The 26,914-nt window shown below is 36.6% G+C and overlaps 1 protein-coding gene across 6 annotated transcripts in view; it reads right to left on the bottom strand.

Moving 5' to 3' along the window:
* The window catches only part of CSMD3 (CUB and Sushi multiple domains 3), a 710,416-nt gene that overhangs the window by 301,147 nt on the left and 382,355 nt on the right, over positions 1 to 26,914 (bottom strand). For all 6 annotated transcript variants that reach the window (XM_040546910.1, XM_040546915.1, XM_040546914.1 and 3 more), the window contains 3 exons: positions 16,851 to 17,033; positions 15,504 to 15,830; positions 4,747 to 4,941 (listed from right to left, as the gene is read on the bottom strand). In XM_040546910.1, the coding sequence (XP_040402844.1) occupies positions 4,747 to 4,941; positions 15,504 to 15,830; positions 16,851 to 17,033 (705 nt within the window). The remainder of the gene's footprint in view (positions 1 to 4,746; positions 4,942 to 15,503; positions 15,831 to 16,850; positions 17,034 to 26,914) is intronic.

Below are 26,914 nucleotides of genomic sequence, written 5' to 3' on the forward strand. Positions count from 1 at the left end.
TCGATGAAGCAGCACTGTACATGCTACTGTCTAAATTATTCTGGACTTCTCCATTACAAAAATGTTTTAATTTTGTTCCATTTGACACACCTTCAAATTGAAGATCATGAATTATCATATATTTATCTGATCTCTATTTTTCTCAGGAAATTACCAGGGTCCTGTATTGAAATGATGAACTGTTGTAATGAAGCATTTTATATTTTTAAGGACATTTTATATTTTTAATCTCTTCTTTGTCCTACTGTGTGGAAAAAAAAATATATATATTCTAAAAGCTATATAAAATGTAAAGTTCAGAACTAACTATATTGCGAACATCTCTAAATATGCAATTTTAGAGTTTTAGTCTCCCCAATCCAAACCCCTCCCTGCTTGTCTTAAAATATCAATTCTCAACTTATACCTTAAGGTCCTTTTGTCAAACTACCTTCATCAAACACTATCAGTCAAACAGTACAGTATTTAAACTAAGAATTACATCAACAACTGTAAGGTTAACATTAAAACATTAATCATCCCTACATTTTATTGTATATAACTACTTATGCATATCCAAAATACATATGGAGTTGATATACTACAAAATATACTAACAAGAGTAATACCAGATGGTCTTATCCTGAGCCAGTGTACTACCATAGTTGGCACTTAGTATTGCTAAATTTGTGCAAAGCTCCACTTTATCACTAAATTTACATTAAACTGTTAAAGATTGTATTTGGAAAACAGAACTCTCTTACAAAAAATGCTTCTATGAATATTACATTTGAAATAATGCATATCTCTTTATTAGATTGTGTAAATTCACTATGATTTCTCTTTGTATGTGGGATCTAACATAATAGTTTTGCTTTGATGTTTTTGTTGTTTTTCTATTGTTTAAAGAAAATCTTTCTTGTCCTTCCCATGGTTATGGTTCTTCCTGATATCACATGCTGATTTCCCAGATCCAAGAATCCTTCCCTTCAGAATAGCTGGGTGACTGGGCTTATCTTCAAGAGCTTTGCTTTTCACCCCATCTTTTTTTTTTTTTTTTTGCATTGAGTTTTAGTCCCTGTTCTTTCTTCCAGTTCTATTTGGTGGTTGGCTGGCAGATTTATACCCACTGTCAGTGGGTTAAAAATAAAATACTAGAAATATACCATAACCAGTGTTTGTCATCAAACAGAACATCTTTGTCAAACATGAGCTAATGCCAATTACCAAAAAACAGTCTTAGCCTGATCTATGAATTCCCACAAATCCATTTCTATTTATTTCTATTTCCTTGCATACTAAGGTACGGCAGTTGAGTCAGGAAATTTCTATGCGTGAGTATGAGGAAAACTTTTAGGATGACAGGCTAATCAGTGAACAGAACACTTCGTAGGTTCACAGTTCTAGACTTTTTTTTTTCCAAAAGCTTATTACTCATTGTAAGCGTTATAGGAGTTATGCAGGTAGACCAAGAGTAGAGCTGCAGTCCTTGTGTAGCTGGACTATATTACAAGAGATTACGCGAAAATCCTTCATATGACCCTCACACAAGGAGGATGAAAGACACAGGGACATGAATCCCACATGTAAATGCATAGTGGAATCACAAAATCAGGACTCCTCTGCTAGGTAAATGAAGATAGGAGCCAAGGGTGACAGCACACACAGGGGCAGTTAGTGCCCTCACCAACACAGTATCATTGCACACCATCTAGTGCATCTAATGCATGACATTGCTAGTAGGTCAAGGGAAGTGATTGTCCCACTCTACTCTGCACTGGTGCGGCCTCACCTCGAGTACTGTGTGCAGTTTTGGGCACCACAGTACAAAAAGGATGTGAAACTATTGGAGAGTGTCCAGAGAAGAGCTACTAAGATGGTGAAGGGCCTAGAGGGGAAGACATATGAGGAGTGGCTGAGTTCACTTGGTTTGTTCAGCCTGGAAAAAAGGAGGCTGAGAGGAGACCTCATCGCAGTCTACAGCTTCCTCATGAGCGGGAGTGGAGGGGCAGGCGCCGATCTGTTCTCGCTGATGACCAGTGATAGGACCCGAGGGAACAGAGTCAAGCTGTGACAGCAGGGGAGGTTCAGGCTGGATATCAGAAGAGGTTCTTCACTGAGAGGGTGGTCACGCTCTGGAACAGGTTCCCCAGGGACATAGTCATGGCACCAAGCCTGTCGGAGCTTAAGAAGTGTTTGGACTATGATCTCAGTCATATGGTCTGAATTTTTGGGTAGACTTGTGTGGAGCCAGAAGTTGGACTCAGTGATCCTTGTGGGTCCCTTCCAACTTGGGATATTCTATGATTCTATGATTTGAGCAAGGTGAGAAGGACTAGATTGGTGACAGAAAAAGGGTCTGGTGACATTCAAGTGACTATCAGATGTATGATGAACCAGGAGTTGAAGGGGCAGGGACTGACAGCCCCAGGCTGAGCTGAAATGGGGTCCTGGGCCATGGACAGGGCTGGGCGGAGGCCCCAACAGAGGCTGCGGCAAAGCCTGCCTGTTGGTGCGTCAGGCATATTGGCCTGACAAATGAGTATGCTGATCCTACCCACCTGTACCACATTGATTATTATATGGTTCTCTCCTATATACTGTAACAGAAGACATTTCTGCAGTGAAGAAAAAACTTCACAGTAGTCACATTCAGTATTTCCTGGTCAGCATGAGGAGTTCATGTCTTTGACTTGGTATGTATGACAATGAAATGATGAGGTGTGTGAAAGGCAAGCAGACTTGAGCTTATATGAAATGGCATTGTGTTATGAAGTCAATAAAAATTCAAAACATCCCATCAGACCAAATTAATTATAATAATAGCTTAAAATTAGATTCGTCTTCAAATTGTATCTTCAATCTTAAAAATATACTTAATTCTGCAGTAGATAAATACACTTAATTCAAATATACCAGCTTCCCAACCCTAAGGATCCCAGTCTATGTTCCATCTAGAGTCTCAGACCATTTGAGCCATCTGAACCATTTAGAATGTATAGAGACAGACATTTAAAAATATTCCCATTATTTTAAATATCTTATTAGCAGTGTTAAACAGCTCCATAAACACCATAATAAAGTAAGGTCCACGACTGTGTATCATCTAGGGAAACTGACCCATCTTGTATCTGTGAAACCATTAGAATTTTGAACTTAAAGTTAACTGGATATGAATATTATAAGGAATCACATTCATATATTAAAATTAAGCAAATTTTGTTAGGAAGACAGTTCAATAGTGAAAATCTGAACTAAGCTTTTATTTAATATAAAACGTAACAGACTGTTTATAAATCACATATCATCATTGATCAAATCGTATTTTTTAAGAGGTGAAAAGATCTTAAAATACAGGAAATGTAATGAAGCAAAGTTTATATTTTTATACCTCTTAGTATATTTTTATACCTCTTAGTATAAACAAGTACACAGAAATATTCTTAACATTGTTTTAGAGGTTGTGATGTATGGGAAGTACTTAATTTCTTTAATGAGAAAGATCAATTGTCAAGAGAATCTTTCAGAGGCTATGTGTCGCTGTGGATAGAAGAAACATAAGGGGTGCAACAGACAACTAAGACCTCTCTAATGGTTTAAAATATCAAGATCTGAAAAGAGATCAACTTCTCCATTCTAATCTAATATGGCGCTGAGTGCTCACTATTTAAAATCATTTATCTGTCTGAAGTCAGAAGTTAATAGTTGTATTTTGAAGAAAACCTTCCAAATGAAACTGGGTGAAAATAACTGAAAAAAAAAAAAAAAAAAAAAAACAAAAAAACAAGAATTTGAGGGACAAACTTCTTGACTACTAAATACTAAATACGGCGTGGCAAATTGAACTTAGATGTTTCTGTTTGGAAACTGAGGAACAGAAAACTTCAATATATTTCAGTCAGATTCAGTGAAAACAGTGATTTTCTTTCCTGCTATTTCTTTCTCCTATATATTGACAAAGCTGATCAGGATACTGATTGGACTGGAATTTAAAAATGAAGACATCAATATTGTTGGTGTACTGTTAGCACTGAATCTCATTGCTCATGCCTCACTAGACTCCTTATTATGGAGTTGGTATTACAGGAGCCTTCTGCTATACATTATCAAAAGTTTGAATTCCCTTTAGTGACAACTGTCCTGGTTTCAGGTAGGACAGAGTTAATTTTCCTCCTAGTAGCTGGCAGGGTGCTATGTTTTGGATTAGAATGAGAAGAGCGCTGATAACACGCTGATATTTTAATTGTTGTAGAGCAGTGCTTACACCAAGCCAAGGACTTTTCAGCTTCTCGCTCTGTCCTGCTAGTGAGCAGGCTAGGGATGCAGCAGGAGCTGGGAGGGGACAGACCCAGGACAGCTGACCCAAACTGGCCAAAGGGGTATTCCATACCATCTGACGTCATGCTGAACAATATATAGGGGTGGCTAGCCGGGGTGGAGGCGGGGGCCGGCTGCTCAGGGATAGGCTGGGCATCGGTCAACGGGTGGTGAGCAATTGCATTGTGCATCACTTATTTCGTACACATTATTACTATTAATACTATTATTATTATTATTATTGTTATTCTTTTCCCTGTCTTAATAAACTGTCTTTATCTCAGCTCACAGACTTCACTTTCCCGTTTCTCTCCCCCATCCCGGAGAGGGAGGGGGGAGGGTGAGCGAACGGCTGTGTGGTGTTTGGCTGCCAGCCGGGCTAAACCACAACAACAACTTAAAAGACATTACACTGAGTCTTCATAAATCAGAAAGAAATATTATACATACCTCCACACTTCGGAATAGGTCCACTCCACATTACTTTTCCATCCACTAACATGCAAGTAATTGTTTCAGTTCCCTGTGTTTTGATAAATCCTTCCTCACAGATAACAGAAATTGAACTCCCCAACTGAAAGTTGTCACCAAAACGCCGGGCATTGATTGGTACTCCAGGATCAGGGCACTCGTTATGTCCAAATGCTGTGTAAAAGGTAAAAAAAAAAAAAAAAAAAAAAAAAAAAAAAAAAAAAAGGAAAAAAAGGAAAAAAGGCAGGGGAAGGAAGGAGAGAGGGTAAATAGTGTGATAATTTTTGCAAGCAATTTGTCAGAATTTTACTCTGTCAGTAAAACCAAACTATGTAAGTAAATTTTACTCTGTTAGTAAAACCAAACAATGGGAAAGTAAAGCTTGGCCAACAGCAGAAAATATACACTAGTACAAAAATTGTCTTAAAATATGATAAAGTTCTGTCAGCATAAATCTCAATTTGGACAGCCATAGTGCTGGCAGACTGTGATGGCTAAGTTCTTCCCAGCGGCCCATCATATCCAGTGACAGAATGGGTGAGAACTTTACATCAGAACAGTAGGGCAGGCGTATGTGATACAATCGATTTATTTGTTTGTTTGTTTTTTAATTTACTGTCATATTCATTAGAGCTGCACTGACTTCAGTGTGCCTGATATTTCTATAGTATGTTTTTTTGTTTTGTTTTGTTTTCCCCAAACTAAGAGCTTGTGATAGGGGTGATGCTGGAGAAAGAAAGAAAATCTGAAATTTTCACCATACGGTTATATTTGAGGTCAAATAAATAGTAAATTCAAAGTTTTGTACAAATCCTTCAAAATTTCAAGTTCATCTATGAACAGATTAAAAAAAAAAAAAAAAGTAAAAAAAAAAAAAAAAAGAATTCCATGTATATATCTGGAGATACAGTAACAAAGATAGTCCATGTTTATTACTATAGGATTCACCTTATATTGGGAGATCATGGACATATCAGAACAAGTCCAGAGGAGGGCCATGAAGATGATCAAGGGGCTGGAGCACCTCTCATATGAAGACAGGCTGAGAGAGCTGGGGTTGATCAACCTGGAGAAGAGAAGGCTCCAGGGAGACCTTATAGTGGTTTTCCAGTAAATAAAGGGAGACTAGAGGAAAGCTGGGGAGGGACTCTTTGTCAGGAGTGTGGTGACAGGAGTAATGATTTTAAACTAAATAAGGGTAGATTTAGATTAGATATTAGAAAGATATTCTTTACTCAGAGAGTGGTGAGACACTGGAACAGGTTGCCCAGAAAAGTTGTGGATGCCCCATCTCTGGGAAGGTTGGGCTTTGAGCAACATGGTCTAGTGGAAGGTGTCCCTGCCCATTGGAGGGGGGTTGGAATCTTTAAGGTCCTTTCAAATCCAAACCATTCTATGATTCTATGGGAACAGACAAATTTATCTTCATACCAGAAGTGAACAAAATCATATTTATAGCAATATTGTTCAAAGAAAAGATATGCATTCATTCTCTATTATATTCTGCTGTTTTATGTAAAAAGAATGCTGCATATAAATTTTAGATTTTAAAAAATGATGTTTTTTTCAGCAGGAACAGATATCACAAGCACAATATCCACCTTCCTCAGGTGTGATGATTTAAACTTATTTCTTCGTAAGAATGCCTGTATATGAAGGAGACATCAGGCAGAAGATAGGAGTATATGCTAAAAAGATGATTTTTCACAATATTTTTCTGCAATTTTACTTATACATCTGTTAGACAAAATGTATCCAAGCTACCTCATGAAATTTCCCAAATGTAAACATTATTCAAAAAGAAATATTAATTTCTTAAAACATATTTAAGAAAAATGGATTGTTCCACTTTATTTCCAGGAGACTATTCAATTTACTGTTAACTGAAATCAAACAAGGTAATCATATTAGTTTGCTTTCATGCTTTGATTGCTTCCTGCAATGTGCAAATATTCAAGAAGGTTCAACAGACACTCACGCAATAATTATGCTAGTAAAATAATCTTTACAGAAAAATAAAAGATACGAAGAACTTCCAAACGTTAGTATACAAAATAAAATGGAAATGTTTAATTATTCTTATTGTTACTATAAATAATATCTACCTTTTAAAGAATATTTATTGTATATTAAAGGAATGCAAATGTTACACTGCTCTGGCAAGGATACAGATCATAACATGATTTTTAAATCAAAATATTTTTAAAATGAATAAACAGCCGTCTTCCCTTTCAAGAAACTCTTATACAAAGATAGCATATTTTTTACTCAAATTGTTAAATCACTTTGTATGAAGCAAGACTATAATTAAATATTATTAATTATAATGACATTATTAATTATTATTAATTATAGTAGGAACACGTATTGGGAATAAAAATAGTGCTTCAATAGTTATCTACTATTGGAGGATGGCTTTCAAAAATGATGCAATTGTATACTTTTTCCACTGGGGTCACAAAATTTTTGTCAATACATTAAACATATTTCTCACTTTTAGTGAAGGACTGATTGCCTGTTTTTTTCTTACTAGCTTCAGACCAACCACACAGATAGATTTTTAATAGATATCTGCAAATTTAGATAAAAGTCAACTCCAGGTATAGCTTGCTTATGTATGACACCAGCTTATTAAGGTTATAACTTTGGTTTATTGCTCTATATTTCAGCTCAGGAATTGAGAGTTATGCTGCTACTGTTGCTCCTATGGAACTGACTGCACTGCATGGGATGGCTCTGGGAGGCAGGAGAGTGACAGATAAGCCTTCCCCAAAACAGTCGCTCTCTCAGTCTGTCCTGGCTGCAGTTACGATACTCGATTCAGTATTCAGCCTGCCTATACTTCTGAAAAGATTTATGGTGGAAATGTAATAGTAGATATGCCTGAAACTGAAAAGAAAAAGCACGAATTTGTATATTCTTAATATTAATATGTGAGCCATCATCTATAGATCAAGAAACAATAGAAAAGTTCCTCATGCAATATTACATGTAAAGAGGAGATACAGCTTTCTTGACTTTTACTTATCCACTATCGTGTTTGCACTGCTATTTTAAGCAGAATCCCCAAAAAGCTATGCAGCATAAACATAGTATAGGGTGACGGTTAAGTACTCTCAGCTCTGATATTAACTCAGAAGGATTTTAAAACCTGCATTTTGCATCAAAAAATGTGAAGAGGAGGAATGGCAAAGATCTGAAAAGACAGGAAGGTAGGAATGAAGCTAACTGTAACCATAACACCTGGTTTGAAACCTGCTCTGAAAGGTCCTTGGAAACAGGGCCAGAAAGGAGTAGTCCACCGGCATGATTAATTGCTTTGGTAGACTGTCCTGTGAAGAGTTTTAGCTGAGAAGTCTAGCAATGGATTTGGAATAAGTAACTCTTTCAGAGGAAAAATATCAAAGAGCAACCAAGTTAAGAGAATATCAAGTAATAAAGAACTGATATTTCATTAAAAAACAAACAAACAAACAACAACAACAAAAAAAACGTGAAAAGTCATTAAAAGTAATGTAAAGAACTAATAGGCTACTTGGTACTGTTACTTGTAAACTCATACTTCTATGTAGCAAACAACACAGTGTGAGGAATTCTATCCTGGGAAGTACTGAGGCTAAAAAGTCTAGCAGGACAGAGTGCCAGCAAAAATGCCTTGTGATGGATATACCCTACCACAGCAATAAAATGGACTAAAGCAGTCTTTGGATATAAATACAGTGCCTGGGAATGTCAATGTCGTGGACTACTGAGATAAAATCACTCAAGTAATTTGGCTGATGTCAAATGACCAGACACTTCCCCCAGCCTCTGACAACTCATTCCTCTGCCAGTGAGGAAAGGAGAGGTAGAGATAATTTTTCTGACTTTTTGGTCTTCTTTGCATTAAGTCCTTTGTCAGAGAAGCAATAAATATCCATACACCTTCACATGGGTCCAACTGTTGCAGAGAAATTAATGTACACATTTTGCCTGTCCTGACCTAAACTAGGAAATCTAGACTGAAGCAAAGCAACTATATAGCTGCACTGATGTAATTTATGCGACTATATTCAGATAGTGTGTCTAGTTCTGATCTCCATAATTCAACAGAGATGTAGATAAAGTGGGAAGCATTCATAAAAGAGTCACAAATGTGATAAAAGGTTCAGATTTCTTCCCTTAAATTGACGAGTCCAATGCATTTAGCTTATCAGAGGGAAGATTAAGGGATGACTGAGTTTATAAATAACTTCAAAGAGAACAGAAATGTCATTAAGGTCTCCTGGGTTTGGGATATAAACTGGAAGTAATGAGCCAGGAGTAAGTATGCAGTTCAAAGCAACTTAAACCAATGTAATTTCAGGCAGCTATGTTCCTATTTTCTCTGCTACCCAAGAAAGCACCTTCCAGCCTCATCATCTCTTTGACATCAACAGCAGTGCATAGGCTAGATATAAGTAAACCCATACACGGATCTGACCTCACTGAAACTCACAGCTTTTGGAGTTGCTAGGTCTTTGGTTACTTAACATTTTCTGCATCATCCATTTTCATGTCACACAGTTCTGTGGGCTTGTTCCAAAATTTAAAATCAGTTAAAAGATTTCTAATGAGTTACCAGATTTGTTGAAGACTTGGAGTAATTCTAAGATGAGATATTTGAAAAACAAAGCAATTTTTGTTTACTTCCAAGAGAAGTTGAATTTAGGTTTAATTTTACTGAAACAAAAATAATTATCTGAAACCATATATGTCACTGTAATAAAAACAATTATGGGATAAAAACAGTTTGTGAGAAATGCTATTAAAAAATCAGATCATGTATTAGCAGATCAATTTTACTCTTCTTTATCCTATAACTAAAAAACTTATCAATGAAGTTATTTATGCTAATAGCTTACATTATTTTTTGAAAAGACTAATTATGTTGTACCTTTTCTGTGATACACTGTTTCTACTCTTGAAGGTGAAAAAAGAGACTGATAGCTTTGAAAAGGTTTGGATATATACACAGGGGAAGTATTAGCAGAAAATGGATATTTTTAATTAACTTTATTTGCCAAGACAAAGAGAAAATTATATTAATTCCATTTTTATTCTGTCTTGGTGTTCAACTATTTACTGTGGAAAGATTACTTCTGTAATTTATCAGACTGCAGCTGTCTTCACTGAAGTAAGATTGGACACATTTTCTGCAATTATTTTCTCTTTTGTAAGTAGATATTAACTACAGTTAAGAAATGCACACACACTTCCATTCTAGCTTAAGCATACCCTCCCCCCAATAAAAACATATATATGTTAAACTGCTCATATATATAAAATAATTCTTTAAAATAGATCTTTTTAGAGTGAGTGAGTTTCATGATACAACTAGTAAAAATTAATATTGTATTGTTACTTCTTCATTAAAATAAAATTGCACCATTTGGCATTATCAAGACATTATTTGATGTGATTGCTAATTGAGTGATATCATAATTAGTCTACCATGTAAAATAGCTAAACAAAATATAAAAGGTGACAGGAGATAACTGGCTTCTCTTCCAAAGGCTAGGTACAATTCAGAGCTCTAAAGACAGAAGCCCAACTACTATTTACTGCTGCAGCTCTGAATGGCAGTCTAGAAATTTCTCTCCCTCTGTCTGTTACAGCTTTAAGTTAGAAATATATTAATCAGGATATAAATAATATTAATTTACCTTCAGCCTATATATAAGCAAACCAAAACAGTGTGACTAACAAGAGTATTTAAGAATTCTTTTTAACCTTGTAATGGTGTTGCCAGACTCAACATATAATCATTTTACATAAGCATGTGAGCAATTTCATTACCAAAAAGGAGGGATAGGCAGGGCAGGTGAGGTAGAGGTGTTATGCTGTACATAAAGGAGAGATTCACAAAATCACAGAATCATCTAGGTTGGAAGAGACCTCCAAGATCACCTAGTCCAACCTCTGACCTAACACTAACAAGTCCTCCACTAAACCATATCACTAAGCTCAACATCTAAATGTCTCTTAAAGACCTCCAGGGATAGTGACTCAACCACTTCCCTGGGCAGCCCATTCCAATGCCTAACAACCCTTTCAGTAAAGAAGTTCTTCCTAATATCCAACCTAAACCTCCCCTGGTGCAACTTTAGCCCATTCCCCCTCGTCCTGTCACCAGGCACATGGGAGAATAGACCAACCCCCACCTCGCTACAGCCTCCTTTAAGGTACCTATAGAGAGCGATAAGGTCTCCCCTGAGCCTCCTCTTCTCCAGGCTGAACAATCCCAGCTCCCTCAGCCGCTCCTCGTAAGACTTGTTCTCCAGACCCCTCACCAGCTTCATTGCCCTTCTCTGGACTCTCTCGAGCACCTCCATGTCCTTCCTGTAGTGAGGGGCCCAAAACTGAACACAGTACTCGAGGTGCGGCCTCACCAGAGCCGAGTACAGGGGGACAATCACCTCCCTAGCCCTGCTGGCCACGCTGCTTCTTATACAAGCCAGGATGCTGTTGGCCTTCTTGGCCACCTAAGCACACTGCTGGCTCATATTCAGCTGCCTATCAACCAGTACTCCCAGGTCCTTCTTGGCCAGGCAGCTTTCCAACCACTCATCTCCCAGCCTGTAGCGCTGCTTGGGGTTGTTGCACCCCAGGTGCAGGACCCGGCACTTGGCCTTGTTGAACCTCATACAGTTGACCTCAGCCCATCGGTCCAGCCTATTCAGATCCTCCTGCAGAGCCTTCCTACCCTCGAGCAGATCAGCACATGCACCTAACTTGGTGTCGTCTGCAAACTTACTGAGGGTGCACTCGATCCCTTGCCATTAGGGATGATGTGGTAGAAAGCTTCTGGGTGAAGATTAAGGGGAATGGACAGCAAAGCAGATGTCATCATGAAGGTCTACTATCAACCACCAACCCAGAACAATGGCACAGTTTAAATATTCTACAGGCAACTGAGGGAAATCTTGGGACCAGTTGTCCCTGTCCTGATGGGAGACTCCAGCATCACAGACATAAACTTGGAAAATCATACTGCCACAACAAGCGTGGGAAATTCCTAAAGCATGCTGAAGACAACTTTCTGTCTTAAGTATTGAGTGAGCCAACTAGGAAAGGTGCCCTCCTAGATCTGTTGTTTGAGAATAGGGAAGGCATTGTGGGAGATGTCATGGTAGATGGCTGTCCTGGTTTTGGCAGGGATAATTTTATTCCTAGTGGCTCTTATGTTTCCTGTTTTGGATTTAGGAAGAGAATAATGCTGTTAACACACTGATGTTTTAGTTGTTGCAGAACAGTGTTTACACTAGGTCAAGGGATTTTCAACCTCTCATACCGTCCTGCTAGTGAGGAGGCTGAGGGTGCACAAGAAGCTGGGAGGGGACAGAAACAGGACAGCTGACCTGAACTGGTCAAAAGGAAAATTCCATATGACATGTAGATCATATCACATCATTCAGGACAATAAAAACTGGGAAGGTTGGCGCGGCGGGGAGGACCGCTGCTTGGCAACTGGCAGGGCATTGGTCAGTGGGTGGTGTGCAACTGCACAGTGTATTACTTTTTTTTTTTAATATATGTTTATTATTATTAATATTATTTTTCCATTCCTTTTCTATCCTACTAAACTCTCTTTATCTCAAATCATAAGTTTACTTTTTTTCCCTTCCAATTCTCTCCCCCATCCCACTTGGTGGGGAGGGGAGTGAGTGAATGTTTGTGTAGTGCTTAGCTGCCTGCTGGGCTAAACCACAAAAGTGACTGTCTTGGCTGCAGTGATAATGAATTAGTTGACTTCAACATTTTTGGTGTAAGGAGAAAAAAGGTCAGCAGAATTGCGTCCATGGACTTTAAGAGAACAGACTTTAAGCTTCTGAGGGAGCTAGTTAGCAGTGTCCCCTGGGAATCTGCTCTAGAGGAATTAAGGGTCCATGAGCTGTTTGCTTGTCAAAAAACACCTTTTAAAATCCCAGAAGCAGACAATCTCATTGTGCTGCAAGTCAAGCAAGTGGGGCAGAAGACTAGCCTGGCTGAACATGGAATCCCTCCTGGAACTAGGGCAGAAAGAGACAGTATATGACCTGTGGAGGCAAGGTCTGGCTTCACAGGGAGATTGCAGAGCTGCAGTTTGCATTGAAAAGTAGAAAACAAGAAAACCAATACCCAGCTTGAGTTGACACTGGCCAGTGTGGTGTCAGACAACAAAAAAGACTTTTTGAAGTATGTTAACAGCAAGAGGAGATCAAAGGAAAACATTAGACTGATGCTTGGAGCAGACGGTCACTTGAAATGTAAGGAGGAAAAGGTCAAGGCATTTAATGCCTTTTTTACCTCAGTAACTTACAGTTACAAGGGCTTCTGGGCTGCCCAGACCTAAGTGTTGGAGGACCATGACTTTCCATCTGTGGTCACTGAAATTGTAAGGAAACAGCTGTATCAACTTAATGTTCCTAAGTTCATGGGGCCTGATGGCATTCACCTCAGAGTGATGAAGAAATTAGCAGATGTTATAGGTGGACCCCTCTCAACAATTTACCAAAGGTCATGGGAGTCTGGAGAGGTCCCTGCTGACTGAAAGCTAGCTAGCATTATATCCATCTACAAAAAGGGCATGAGACAAGAAACTACATACTTGTAAGTCTAACTTCAGTCCCTGGAAAAGTTACGGAGAAGATTGTCCTGGGGGATATTGAAAGGCACTTAAAGAACAAAGCTGTTATCAGGCATAGTCAACATGGGTTTATGAAGAGAAAGTCCTGCCTCAGTGATTTGTTCTCCTTTTATAATAAGGCCACCCACTTGGTGAATGAAGGGAAGGCAGCTGACGTAATCTTTCTGGATTTCAGTAAGGCCTTTGATACTGTCCTTCACAGTACCCTCTGGACAAATTGTTCGGCTGTGAAATAAACATGTTCATTCTATGCTGGGTGATGAACTGGACTAATGGTAGAGCTCAGTGTGTTACAGTAAATGGAGTTACATCTGACTGACAGATGGTCACCAGTGGTATTCCTCAAGGCTCAATTCTGGAGCGAGTTCTGTTCAACATTTTTATCAATGATGTGGATGCAGGATTGAAACTCAGCAAGTTTGCTGTTGATACTAAACTGTGAGGTGCTGTTCACTCCCTGGAGGGACAAGAAGCTTTGCAGAGGGATCTAGATAGATTAGAGCACTGGGCGATTAGGAATGGCATGAAGTTCAACAAAGGAAAATACTGAGTTCTGCTCCTGGGAAGGAGTAATGACAGACACAATTACAGACTAGGAGACAAGTGGCTAGAGAACAGCTCAGCAAAAAGGGATCTGGATGTGCTGGTTGACAACAGGCTCAACGTGAGTCAGGAGTGTGCCCTGGCAAGCCAAGAAAGCAAACTGCATTATAGGGTGCATTTAACACAGCACAGCCAGCCAGCCAAAAGAGGTGATTTTCCCACTATGGTTAGCACTGGTGTAGACTCATCTTGAATAACGTGTACGGTGCTGGTCTTCAGAATATAAAAAGGATGTTAAAGTACTTGAAAGCATCCAGAGGAGGGCAACAAAGCTGGTAAAAAGGATGGAAGTCATGTCCTGTGTGGAGAGGCTGAGAACACTTGGGTTGTCTAGTCTTGAGAAGAGGCTAAGAGGTGACCTCAGTTCTCTGCAACTTCCTGAGGAGGTGAAGTGGAGAGGGAGGTGCCAGTCTCTTCTCACTGGTAGCTTTTGACAGGACACACAGGAATAGCACAAAGCTGTGCCAGGGGAGGTTCATACTATGTATAAGGAAAATTTCTTTGTGGTGAAGGTGGTCAAACACTGGAACAGACTTCCTAGAGAGGTAGTTGATGCCCCATGTGTGTCATTGTTCAAGAGACATTTGGACAATGCCCTCAATAATAACCTTTAACATTTAGTTACCTCTGAAGAAGTCAGGCAGTTGGACTAGATGATCTTTGAAGGTCATCTGAACTATTGACATCCAACTGAACTATTCTATTCTGTTTTATTCTAAAGGCAAAGAAAAATGAGTATAGTTGCACACAAAAGGTACCCAAGTAGCAAAACATTGCCAAAGGGCAAGATAAGCACAAGGAGCTGCAAATAGCCAGCATATCATCCTGAATACACAAAGATGACTGGTAAGACAAAAACGTTAAAAGATGTAATACTACCAATGAGAACAAGATATCTGTTTGTCAGGGAGTGGAGAAAATAACTTAAAATCATCAGGCATATGGAAGGAAGATCAGACAAAAAGAAGATAAGCTTAGTGCAGTTCAACATATCAAATAGTTCTTATGGCTCCTCACCTTGACCTCAATGACTAGGAACCAGCAAAGATTGCAGCCATCAGCTCCAGGGTATTATATATTCACAGCTAAATTAGTATATGAGTTCTCAGTCAGTTTTGTATGTGTAATGATAATTATGTAACATTTAACCAGTAGCACAAACTTAAAGTGCTTTTAACAAATTTATTATAATTTTACAATTTGAAAATGACCTAATTTTCAGTCTTCTAAACACTCCCATCACAGTGATCTCTAATGCAGTAAGTGATAAATATGCACGTTTTCAGCTGCAACATTGCATCTGAAAGGCAATCTGAAAACCTAAATCTAGTATTTTTTAGGTATATAGGATTTGTGTGAAGGTGTCTTGTATTAGTGTAACATCCTTTTTACATGCTTATATATTTCTCTCAAACTATGTTGAAAACAAAACATACACTTTCATTAAAAAACAAAACAAAACAAACAAAAAAAAACTATTACTCACTGTTGTAAGTGATGTTAAATCCACGTCCTGACATGGAATGGTCAGCTTGAAACTCCAGCCGTAAAATATGACCATTACTGGTAAGATGAGAAGGAACTTCAGCACCAGTAAATGTTCCTATTATAGGAGAATCTGGAGAGTCACCATCTTTAACTGCAAGGAAGTCAAACTGAGATTCCAAGTCAAAGTCATTAAATGAGAGATGGATTCGGCTCCCAGGGTCTGAAATTATTGTCCAGATACAATTTAAGTTATTTCCATATCCTTCTGGATAATCAGGTGAAAGAACAGTTCCCATTGGTGCAGTGAAATTGGAAAGGCAAGGAACTGCCAAAAAAAAAAAAAAAAAGAGACAAAGACATTAGACAATAGAAGAAAACAATTTAAGAATGATTTATTTTATTATAAGAGATCTTAAAACTTGGTTGTTATCACAACTGAATAATTGAGCATTTGTTACAATCAGGTGTGAAGCCAGAAAGGAAGGTTGTTGAGCCTCCAGGTAATAATGAATAACCTGGTTGCATTGGAAACCTACAGCAGCCCTTATAATGTTCTCATGTTCAACAGTCCTTAATCAGTTGGCACCACTTATTTTCTCCTTTAGGGAACTGTTTAGATGAACAGACCTCTCACAAAGCCCACTAAGATTCAAAAGGTCAAGAGTACCCTTATCATTTGTTGTTTACACAGAAGCTCAAGATATTAACCAGCCTCAAAGAGACGAAAGAGTTGTTTTGCTTTTACCAGGATAATATTTTATATTCAACCATTTCAGTTAAGCCATATTAGATTGCAAGGATGAAAGCAACTGATTGCACTCTGAATATATTTGATCTGTAATACTTTAGTGGAAATGTTAAGGAAGAAATGTGTTGCCACAGACACTTATCTCAACATTATTTTTATTTATGTTGCGTAATGTAAAGGATAAATGATTATAGACATGTATAGCTCTAAATTCTAAATTGTGTTCAGGTATAAGACATGGGGAAAAATCTTTAAATAACTGAAACCCTTGATTACAGTTCAGCAATTGGTAATCTAGGGAAATATATTAACTTCTTAGAAAATCTACAGCTTCCTATAAAAAAGCCAATAATAAAATCTTACATCAAATCACATAAAGGCAATTCCTTTAATAATAAAAGAAAAAATATTTTAGCAGTTCTAGAACTTTTATTATGCATAGCCTTTAGGGAAACCCACCACTGAACAAAAGCAAATTCATTCTGTCAGCAGAATTAATTATACTATGCTTTTTAATCAATCATACAAATTATAAGTGAAAATGCATTATAATGCTATGTATTGTAAAATAATAATAACAAAAGTTTTGTTACATACAAATACAAATTGGTATGTTTGCAGACCACTGGTTATTTTCTTGGCAAATGATAGATTTCTCTCCGATTAATTCAAATCCAAACTGACACTCAAATCTTAAAACATCCCGGTTGGAAAATCCATCCCCTTCTCTGATACCATACAGTGGTGTTCCAGGATCCCCACAGCTTTCCTTTTCAATTTCTGTTGAAATAAAAAATAAAAAAAATAAAAAAAATATTTCTAGAAGAATAAAACATATGCTCACATGTAGAACAAAACTACATAGTATAAGCAAATGAAGACTATTTACATAACCGCTGCTGAAATTCACCAGAGTCTGGTTCTATGCTCTAACTTCTTATTGAGGAAATTCTGTGTAAGGATTTTAGAAAAATCAGAGCTCTTTGTGTTAATAGGGCACTTCAAATTAAAAGCAAACGAGCAAAAAATATTTCTACTTACTTAAAAAAAAGGCAATAATAGTATCAAGCAAAATACTATTTGCATTATGCAAGTGTTTAAAATTACCGACTGAGACCAGTATCCCACTCTGTCAAACACCGTCCACATTCCAATACACCTTAAATTAATGAACCAATGAAATAGAGGGGGGAAAAAAAGAGAGAGAGTAGGAAGTGTCCTCAGGAGGTCTCTAGGCCAAGCTCCTGCTCAAAGCAGGCTCAGCTCTGAGGTCTGACCAGGTTGCTCAGGGCTTTTTTTCCAGTCAAGTCTTGAAAATCTTCCAGGATGGAGAGACAGTTGTGGGCAATCTCTTCCACTGCTTGACTGCCCACATGGGAAAAACACTTTTCTTTATATGCAGTGTGATCTAATTTTAATGGCCATTGTCTCCCATCTTCCCATCATGTACCAACGTTAAGAGCCTCTGTCTTCTTGATAACGTCCTGTCTTCTTGATAACCTCCTCATAAGTACTGTCAGGCTGACATTAGGCCTGACTTCTCCAGGTTAGGCAAGCCGAGCTCCCACAGGCCCTTCTCACAGGGCAGGAGTTCCAGTCCCCTGAGCACCTCGGCAGCCCAGTTCCAGTCCCCTGAGCACCTTGACAGCCCTCCACTGAACTCACTCCACTCAATCGATCTCTCCCTCAAACGTGGATAGACTATTCTAGATGCAGTCTAATGAGTGCCAGGTAAACAAGAATAATCCCTTGCAAGAAGATCCCACAGCTATCTCAGCACCCTTGAATGCAGTCTGTCATGTCTCAGAAACTTGTAGGGAAATTGTTATGCTCAAGGTATGAAACTTTGGTTCATCATCATATAGATTCATCATCCATAAACACAGAAAAATTGTACATAGGTAATGGATATTCAGTACAAAATTATTTTCTCTGTCTAACCCAATCATCACAAACTTCTTTCACAAGGGGTCCTAACTATAAAAAGGACATAAATTTTAAAATAAATTTAATGCATAATGTGTATTAACTGTAGCAATAAGTATCCCTAAACTATATTTTGAACATTTCATTTTAAGGGTCTTGTTGTCAGTTATTCCAGGTTTCCACATTTGGTAGTTTAACAGTGAGGGAATAGCAAAACAAAACAAAACAAAACACCACAACAACCAGCAAGTGTTTCAATTTTCACTCAACTAAGTTTTCTAGAGTCATATTGTCATCAATGGAAGCCTCATTTCTGAAATCCTTCTATTATTCCTCTGAATACAACTGAAACATGACAAAATCAAATTTACAATGTTAATTTCAACAAGGCAATTAAAAGGAGTTGAAGATTTGAAGAAAAGACTGACTCTTCTTCTAGAGGTTTGAAAGGTTTTATTATTCCATTTGATTAAAGAAAAATCAAACCCAACCAAAAATCTAACAAAGCACAATAAATATCAATACTTATCATTTGTATTTGTTCAAACACTCCTAGGAAGAGGAGAATATGATTCATAATTAAAGAAAGACAAAAACCAGGTTCAGACTCTCCCCCCAGAATATACTAATAATACATAATAAAAGTTAGAGCTGGTCTGAAGAAAATATCTTAAAACATCCTAAAGAAGACAAAAACTCAGTCCTCCTACCTGCAATGTTGATGAGACTGTGAACGTCAAACCTACAGAATATACAATTGTTAACTGCCAAAGAAAAAAAAAGTCTAGGCTATCCTGGGAGATTAATAATATCTAAGTACCTCAGTCACTTCATATTTTGTTTGGGAAAACAAATATATTCTATGAATATTAGTTCTCCAACAAGTAATTACATCAGGTAACATTATGTAGTTTTCTTACAGAATATATGATAGACAGTAAATGTCTTTATATCTACTTCTATGTATTATCTTCTGGGGCTACTGTTCTGAAATAGCTACACCAATGGTTTTCTCTAATTACTATTTTATAGTAAGTAGCAAGAGTTTCCATGTCTTTTTGTCACTTTTAATAAAAACATAGTGGAGTGAAGCTGATACAGTGAGCTTGCTCATCTTGTCTCCTACCAGACATCTCTATTAAGAAGACTTAAAGGAATTGATTCTGCATTTCAAAAAATCTTAGATGGCGTATAATTATTGACAGGAGTAAGTTGGAAAAATATATATATATATGTTATGTATTTATCTTATTTACGTTATGTATGTGTGAGAAAGCATCCATAGGTTCATATTCCTTTTACTTTTATAAATGGCATTAAGTTCAACGAGATGTTATTTAAATGACAGTTTTAAATGAAATAAACCATCCATAATCTCCATTTGTATCCATTTACATTTACAGCAATATTTCCTGTATTACTTTACTTTAACCTTTCCTGTACACCTTGCTTATACGCTGCACTCTAAATTTCACGTTAGCATCAGTTCATTTCTGAATTTTAAACAGAACACTTTTGTGTCATTACTTAGTTCTTCCTAGGAGTAAAAATGATAGCTATTTGTTGGATTTAAGTGCAAACAGCTTTTGGATTTGTTTAGAGAATGGCAATGATCTTTCTTTGAAAAGAAAAAACAAACAAACAAAAAAAAAACACACAAAAAAACCACTGCTTACTGGGCTTTTGTCAGATAATCACATTTTAAGTAATACGATTTTAGGATAGAGTACTATTACAGCTTTGTTTGAAATCCCTACAAGGGATAAATGATATTCAGATTTAGAAATTTTGCTGCTAGCTCTACAAATCTGTTTCAGCTTCCCTGCACCGAATATGTTTCAGTAACTCCTACAAAGTTAGTTTCAGAGCCTGACAAAGTCTCATTTCCTGTTATGAACAGGTTCCTTATTGAAAATAATAAATTTGTAATAAAAAATATACTTCATGGTTGTTTAAGATTATCACAATAAACAGTAGATTTTAATACAGTTCATTGAGTAATGCCATCAATAAAATTTCATTTTTAAACAATATATAAATACAGGTAGATATATGTGACATAGATAGAGATAGAGATAGAGATAGAGATAGAGATAGAGATAGAGATAGAGATAGAGAGATTAGATATAGATATATATAGATATATATTATATAGATATATATATACAGATATAGATGATATAGGTATAGATATAGATATAGATGGATATAGATATGGACACAGATATAGATATAGACATAGATAGATATAGATATAGATATAGATATAGATATAGACATAGGTTAGATATAGATGTATATTAGATATAGATATAGATAGATACAGATACAGAGGGGAGGGGGAGAGAGAGAGAGAGAGAGAGAGAAAGAAAACTTCGGTATGATTCAGCAAATAGCCAAGAGAAATAGATGGCATTATGGGCTAATATCCTAGAATATAGCTGCATTTAAAGAATCTACCTCTGTAACTTTTTGACGAAAAACATCACAAATTATAATACAGGTTTTCATACAATATATACAACATATAACAAAGTTGCAATTTACAGCAGAAGTTGTTATAGAGTACATTTTAGTGTTTTTTATTATTATTAATTTTACTTATATTTTAGTGTTTTAGTACTTTTGTGTTTTGCTATTACAGGATACTGGATAGTATAACTGTTTGAAAGAAGTCTGTTACGTGTAATGACTACCTTTGAAAAGTCAAAAGTAATCTTACTGCTCAAGCACATTTTTGCAGTTTATTTTATATTTTGGTTACTTTATATTTTTATATTTTGCTTTATGTTATTTTTTATGATATATTCTGCTTTTTGAGATTTGCAGTTCACACTAGATACAGTAAGAGATGGCTAGGATGGATTTGTCTTTTTTTCTGTGGTCACTACCACCAACTTAAAGTTTTATGATCCAAAACACCAGTATTGCTATTTGTGCCTGAGAAAAAATGACTTATCCTAATATTATTTCCATTAGATCATCCTTTCTTTCTTTGTAGTCTACTTAAAACAAAATTAAATTAAAAAGTACCTCTATGCGAAATTAGAGTTTGCTAAATGTGTTAATAATTACTCAGGAATCTCAGGTTTAAAGCTATTGATAGGAGCAACAAAAAATGCAATCAGCTTGTTTTCAGAAATTATTTCAAAACTCCACAGGAAAAATAAAAATCAAAGGGCATGACCTATTAAAAATTCTGTTAACATTATAATATAGAGATGTGCTAATGCTTTCAGCATAAATATTTCTTTCCCCACTACTCCCACCCCGTTTCTGAAGGCCAGTGTCTTATCTAGGGAGAGGAAAAGAGGGAAGGGAGTCAGCTGGAACCAAAATGTTTTGTGATTTTTCACATATTCCTTCAAAGTCCACTGTACCATGTGGAACATAATGACATGGAAGGGAATTAAAAGAGGCATGAGCTCTTTTTTTGTTAAAGACTAACTCTTGTTGGGACTGTTTGGGATACCCTTTATTTTGGAAACTTGATCAAAGAAAACTGATAAGTCTGTGATCCCAGTGCACCAAATCAAGCTTATAATTGCCAACATATTTCCTAATAAAAAAAAAAAAAAAGGAAAGAAGAAACACAAGGTAATCATGTCATTTTGTTTAAAACTATATTTTTTGTTGTGTATCTTACTGAAGGGTTCCATACATTTCCAGTCAGTGATGTACTGAAAGGGAGAGCCCAAAGCTACAGTACCTATCAGTACAGGGATATCAATTAAGGAATGCTCTTTTTCTCTTATTCTCTGTCTTTGTGAAGGACAGGCATATTCTGGAGGTGACTAAATGATCCTCAGGGAAAAGAAATAGTCACTTACTACACAAATGCATTTTGACAGAGGACACTGGAGTTAGGACTTCTCTATCTTACCTTCCTGGAATTCAAGGGTAAATAAAAGAGGAGAATGTTTCTTATAGGGGAAAACAATTCTGAAGGAAAAGATTACTGCTGCACAGTGAAAAAGTACATACTAAAGATGTGAAATGACTTCAGCAGAGATGCAAAGAAATCTATAGCACTTCATGGAAATATTAGTCAAAGACCAATTAGTCTTTAACAACATTTGAGCGTAATGTCCAGTTGTTGCTTCACTGACTACATGAATGGAAGTATGACAAAATTAATTTATTTTTTTAATTATTAAAATTGAATTTGAATTAATTACATACTATTTGTTGCAACAAAGCATACTGGATTAAATAAATAATGGGATATGAAAAGAAACAGCTTTGGTGTTTAATTCAAAAAGAATAAAGCTGTCTGTTAGATATTTGAATTTTCTACAGCAAAAGCTGCAAACATTCACTATCGCATGTTGACAACTGGCATTTTGCAAGACAATGGAGCAAAATCTAAATTATCACACTTTCAAGCACAAAGGTATATACAATTTTTATATATACAAAACCGAGTACACCTTATGTATCTAAATTTGGTTGTGAAATAGGCATGCTAGTGTTTCCACTATGGGACTTGCGTACTCGAAATCCTAGGAAAAGACATTATTATATATTTGCACAACTTCTGATCAAAAAGCACAAAGGTACTAGTAATAGTATAATCATCTATCTTGTCTTGATCATTAGAACTTAAATCATACAGAGGAAAAACACTCAAAAAGCAGCAAGCCAGAAAATAGTGTCATTTGGGATGATGCAGGCAAATGGTAAATCATGCCATATGTCTTCACAGTATCTATCTTCAAGAAGAATAATCTTAAAGATACACAACAGACAAACAATTTTGAAGCTATTTCAGCAAGATTTTAGATTTTGCTTTCCAATTTACATGGGAAAAGATTAGATGAGACTTAGTCATATTTGCATGAAATAGAGTCTAGTTATTGCTATGATCAGCAAACAAAACAGAAAACAATTTGAATGATGTTAACGATTACACCTAAATATTACTATGTCCATATGCTACTTCAGGTAAAGGAAACTTTTTTGGCTGTTAACTATTACTGTTAAAGCATAAGTACTTTTATAAGCAAAGGATGGAAGCCATTTACAAAAGACTCCAGTGCAGTGTGACTTTTCAGTTATATTTTAAAGGTTATCAATACCCTTGCTGCACTTTAGCCATCAGAATTTTTCTACAGATTCCATGACTTGGGTATTTCTAATACATAAAAGAGTTGCCACACTTTCCTATCCAGAACACCTATTGCAATGTATTTAGCCTCAGTTCTGATTACAGTAGGTTTTATGTTTTTGGGTTTCATTTTGGTTAGTTTGAAAGAAAGATTTGCTCTGACGTGTGTAGTGGCAACTTTTCTAGGAAATAGCAAATGTAAGTATGAGGAATGAATCCTGAACTGCATGCAAATACTTATGGGCTAGAACAATGTCTGTATCAAAATCAAGAGACGGTACACTCCACAGTGCCTCCAGCTGTACCTCACTGCCCCAGCTGACAGAGTGAGCGTGTTGTAGCACCTTCTTTGTCTGTGCTCCTGGGTGCCCTTATAAAAGAAACAGGTATGCAAAGTGAGGAAAGGAGAGAGAAGGGGCTTTATGCATGCAGCCAGGTCGTCTCCCTGAATGGATTCACAACATGATAACTGTACAGTGTTTTAGGTAGAACACCTGTTAAAGGGTATACAGACAGCCAATGAAATTCTATGAAAAAAAAAAAAAAAAGAAAACAAAGTTATGCAAATGAAACAGCTATTCTTTCCTTGGTATGTTGTTGGTGGTAACCTTCTGCACACTTGCTGAACTGCATCAAATGTCAGGGTGCTTCTTGTTTCCTGATCATGTAAAGCAAGAGGCCAGAACATGACCATTTTGCAAAAGAAAAACTGTAACCGACTGAGAGAGGGTAATGAGACTAGGATCACTTAAGGAAAAATAAGGTGAAGTTCCTCTGAGAATGCAGTGAGAAAACAATAGCAGATATCATTCTAAGTAATACTTCATGTGTATCACAAGCGCCCAACATTTATAGCATAAGTAAAAAACTTGTTACAGACATTCTCCATGACAATAGATTTTTCAGACGGACAAGTTATATCTGTATGATTTTTATTGTATTGTATCTAAGTTTTGCTATAAGCAGGGAATATTTAATAATTATGTTCTATTATATATTGTAGGTACCTATAGACTTCATGGATATACATACTTCTTTCTTTTTCTATTCAGTGCTATGTTCTGTCTTTTCAAATTGAGTTATTTACCCGTCAGCTAATGATAAGCTGCCCAGGTAATGAATGGGCCCTGTGGGGCTTTACGGAATAACTGCACTTCCAATGAAATAAGTTACTCTTGTAATTTAGATTTAGCAAATGAAGTGCTCTCTTTAGAACTCAATCCACACTGATAGTTTAATAGTACCATGGGCCTTATCATTTGTATAACTGTTCACAAAAGCTGGGGTTGAAGTGCACATATTTTGGAGAAAAATGAAAAGATGGTTGGATATATAAGTATTAAAATAACACAAATAGCATTGGTCCATCTCTCCCACCTCTACCCCCCCCCAAAAAAAAAAAAAAAAAAAAAAAAAAGTTCAAATGCCTTCAACTCTAAGTAGTATCTTCATTTTTCTTATGGAAGAAGAGTATTCCTCTCTTGGAAAAGAGAAGACTGAGGGGTGCGACCTCGTCAATGTATAGAAATATCTGAAGGGAGGGTTTCAAAAGGATGGAACCAGACTCTTTTCAGTCATGCCCAGTGACAGGATGAGAGGCAATGGGCACAAACTAAAGCACAGGAGGTTCCGACTCAGTATCAGGGGGCACTTCTTCACTATGAGAGTGACAGAGAACTGGAACAGGTTGCCCAGAGAGGTTGTGGAGTCTCATCTAGAGATATTCAAAACCTGCCTGGATGCTGTCCTGCACAATGTGCTCTAGGTGATCCTGCTTGGCAGGGAGGTTGGACTAAATGGTCTTCAGAGGTCCCTTCCAACCTCACCCATTCTGTGATTTTGGAATAGCCTCTGGAACTTAATTCAGGAGGATATTTTCTCCACAGCTCTTTGAAATACATATTGAAATTTACAGACACCAGTCTTCAGGATGTTTTAAAAATTCTTTTAGCACAATACTGTCTTCATAGTGTGTTATGTTTGCTCTCATTAATACAGTCACTTCAGCCTGGAGGAACTGCATTTGAGTGTTATTAACCAACTTAATTCTCATTTTCCTGATTGTTCTTTGTCTTTAGCTGGACTAAAGATGGATTACTGGGTAATTTAAATAAAGTTTCATCCAACTATTGACATTTTTATTAAAGGTTGAAATACAATCCCGTATTCAGTAGTGCGTTATGACACAGTTACAGAAAAAAAAAAAAAAAAAAAAAAAGCTTTGATAAACACAGCAAACACCTATATTTTTTCCCGCACCTCTCCCTAAAATGTAACTTTTAATAGCAGACAACTATGTTGTGAATTTACTTATGGAACTACAGAAACTAGGCAATAGCAAAAAAGAATGACTGAAAAAGTAATACCAAGGAATCTTATCGAGATCTGCTATCCCTTATGATAACAGTTCCAATAAGAAGACACAGAATATTCCACAGTCCACAGATTATTACTTGGTCTGTCAAAAAGAAATCACAATGCAAGCAGAAGCTGAACAAGTATTCTCAATTAATAAAATATTTGCAAGAGAAGTGCCAAAGCCACAGGAATATTCCAGGAAGAAAGATGCTAACAAAAATTGAGCAATACCTTCTGAATATATTTTCCTAATTCTTGACTTTGCAGGTCTTTTTTAAGGAAAACAACAACAACAACAACAAAAAGTGACTGGAAGCAACAGCTATAATCACATTTGCAAACTATATACTTTGGACGTGGCAATATTCACCATATGCAGAAATGACTGAGATTGTTTACAAGGTTGCATTAAGCCTGAAACCCATTTATTAACAGTTACATAAACTCAGTAATTTCTGTCTTTGAATCTTCTTTCTGTAAGTGGATGGGGTATAATATGGTGATTCTTTTTCTTCATTTTAAAATAAGAAGGGTTTTGTTCCACAGACTACATCCCTTGATTTCAATGAGAAAAGTATAAGCACATTGTTAAAAACCATAAAAAGAACGAAGGTGAAGAGAATGTGGTCCTCCAATGCTTGCAAAGTATTCTGAGACTTGATAAAAACATGCAGTATACTATTTTACTAATATGAGAAGCAGCAGGAAACTCATCTCTGTCACTGCTGATTTGACTAAGGCATTCCACTGTCAGCTTTAGAAAATCTTTGGGGAAAAAAAGAATGTTTTAATAGATTCAGTAGCTTCATCTCCATCTGCCAGGATGCTTATGAAGATCATATAAATGAAAGCAGATGGTTTCAAGGGATTTTTCTGCTATTATACAAGTCAAGCAGACCTGTATATACTGTGTTCACCCTTTTGTTCTGCATAGTACTGCTCTTTTTCTTCTTAATATGGTGTTTGCAAATAGATGTCCAAATGCAAGACTACTGAAGCTATCATCCAGAATTCAGCTCTTCACACATCCAGAAATTACCTGTTGACAACTGTGAATTTATTTTCAATCAGTATATCATCTGTAGAACTTCCAAATCTGTTGCTGTTTTTCTTACTAGTAATATGAAGACAGACCGTGTTTTCAAGTTGCATCAGCTCTGCAACTCTTCCTTAGTGGAATTCAATGAATCTTGTCTTCCATTGCCTTGAAAAACTCATGATGGTTATCTGCATCAGATTCTGAATATATGCATGACTATACAATACCATC

The sequence above is a fragment of the Cygnus olor genome, chromosome 2, assembly GCF_009769625.2.
Source record: "Cygnus olor isolate bCygOlo1 chromosome 2, bCygOlo1.pri.v2, whole genome shotgun sequence".
Taxonomy (NCBI): Eukaryota; Metazoa; Chordata; class Aves; order Anseriformes; family Anatidae; genus Cygnus; species Cygnus olor.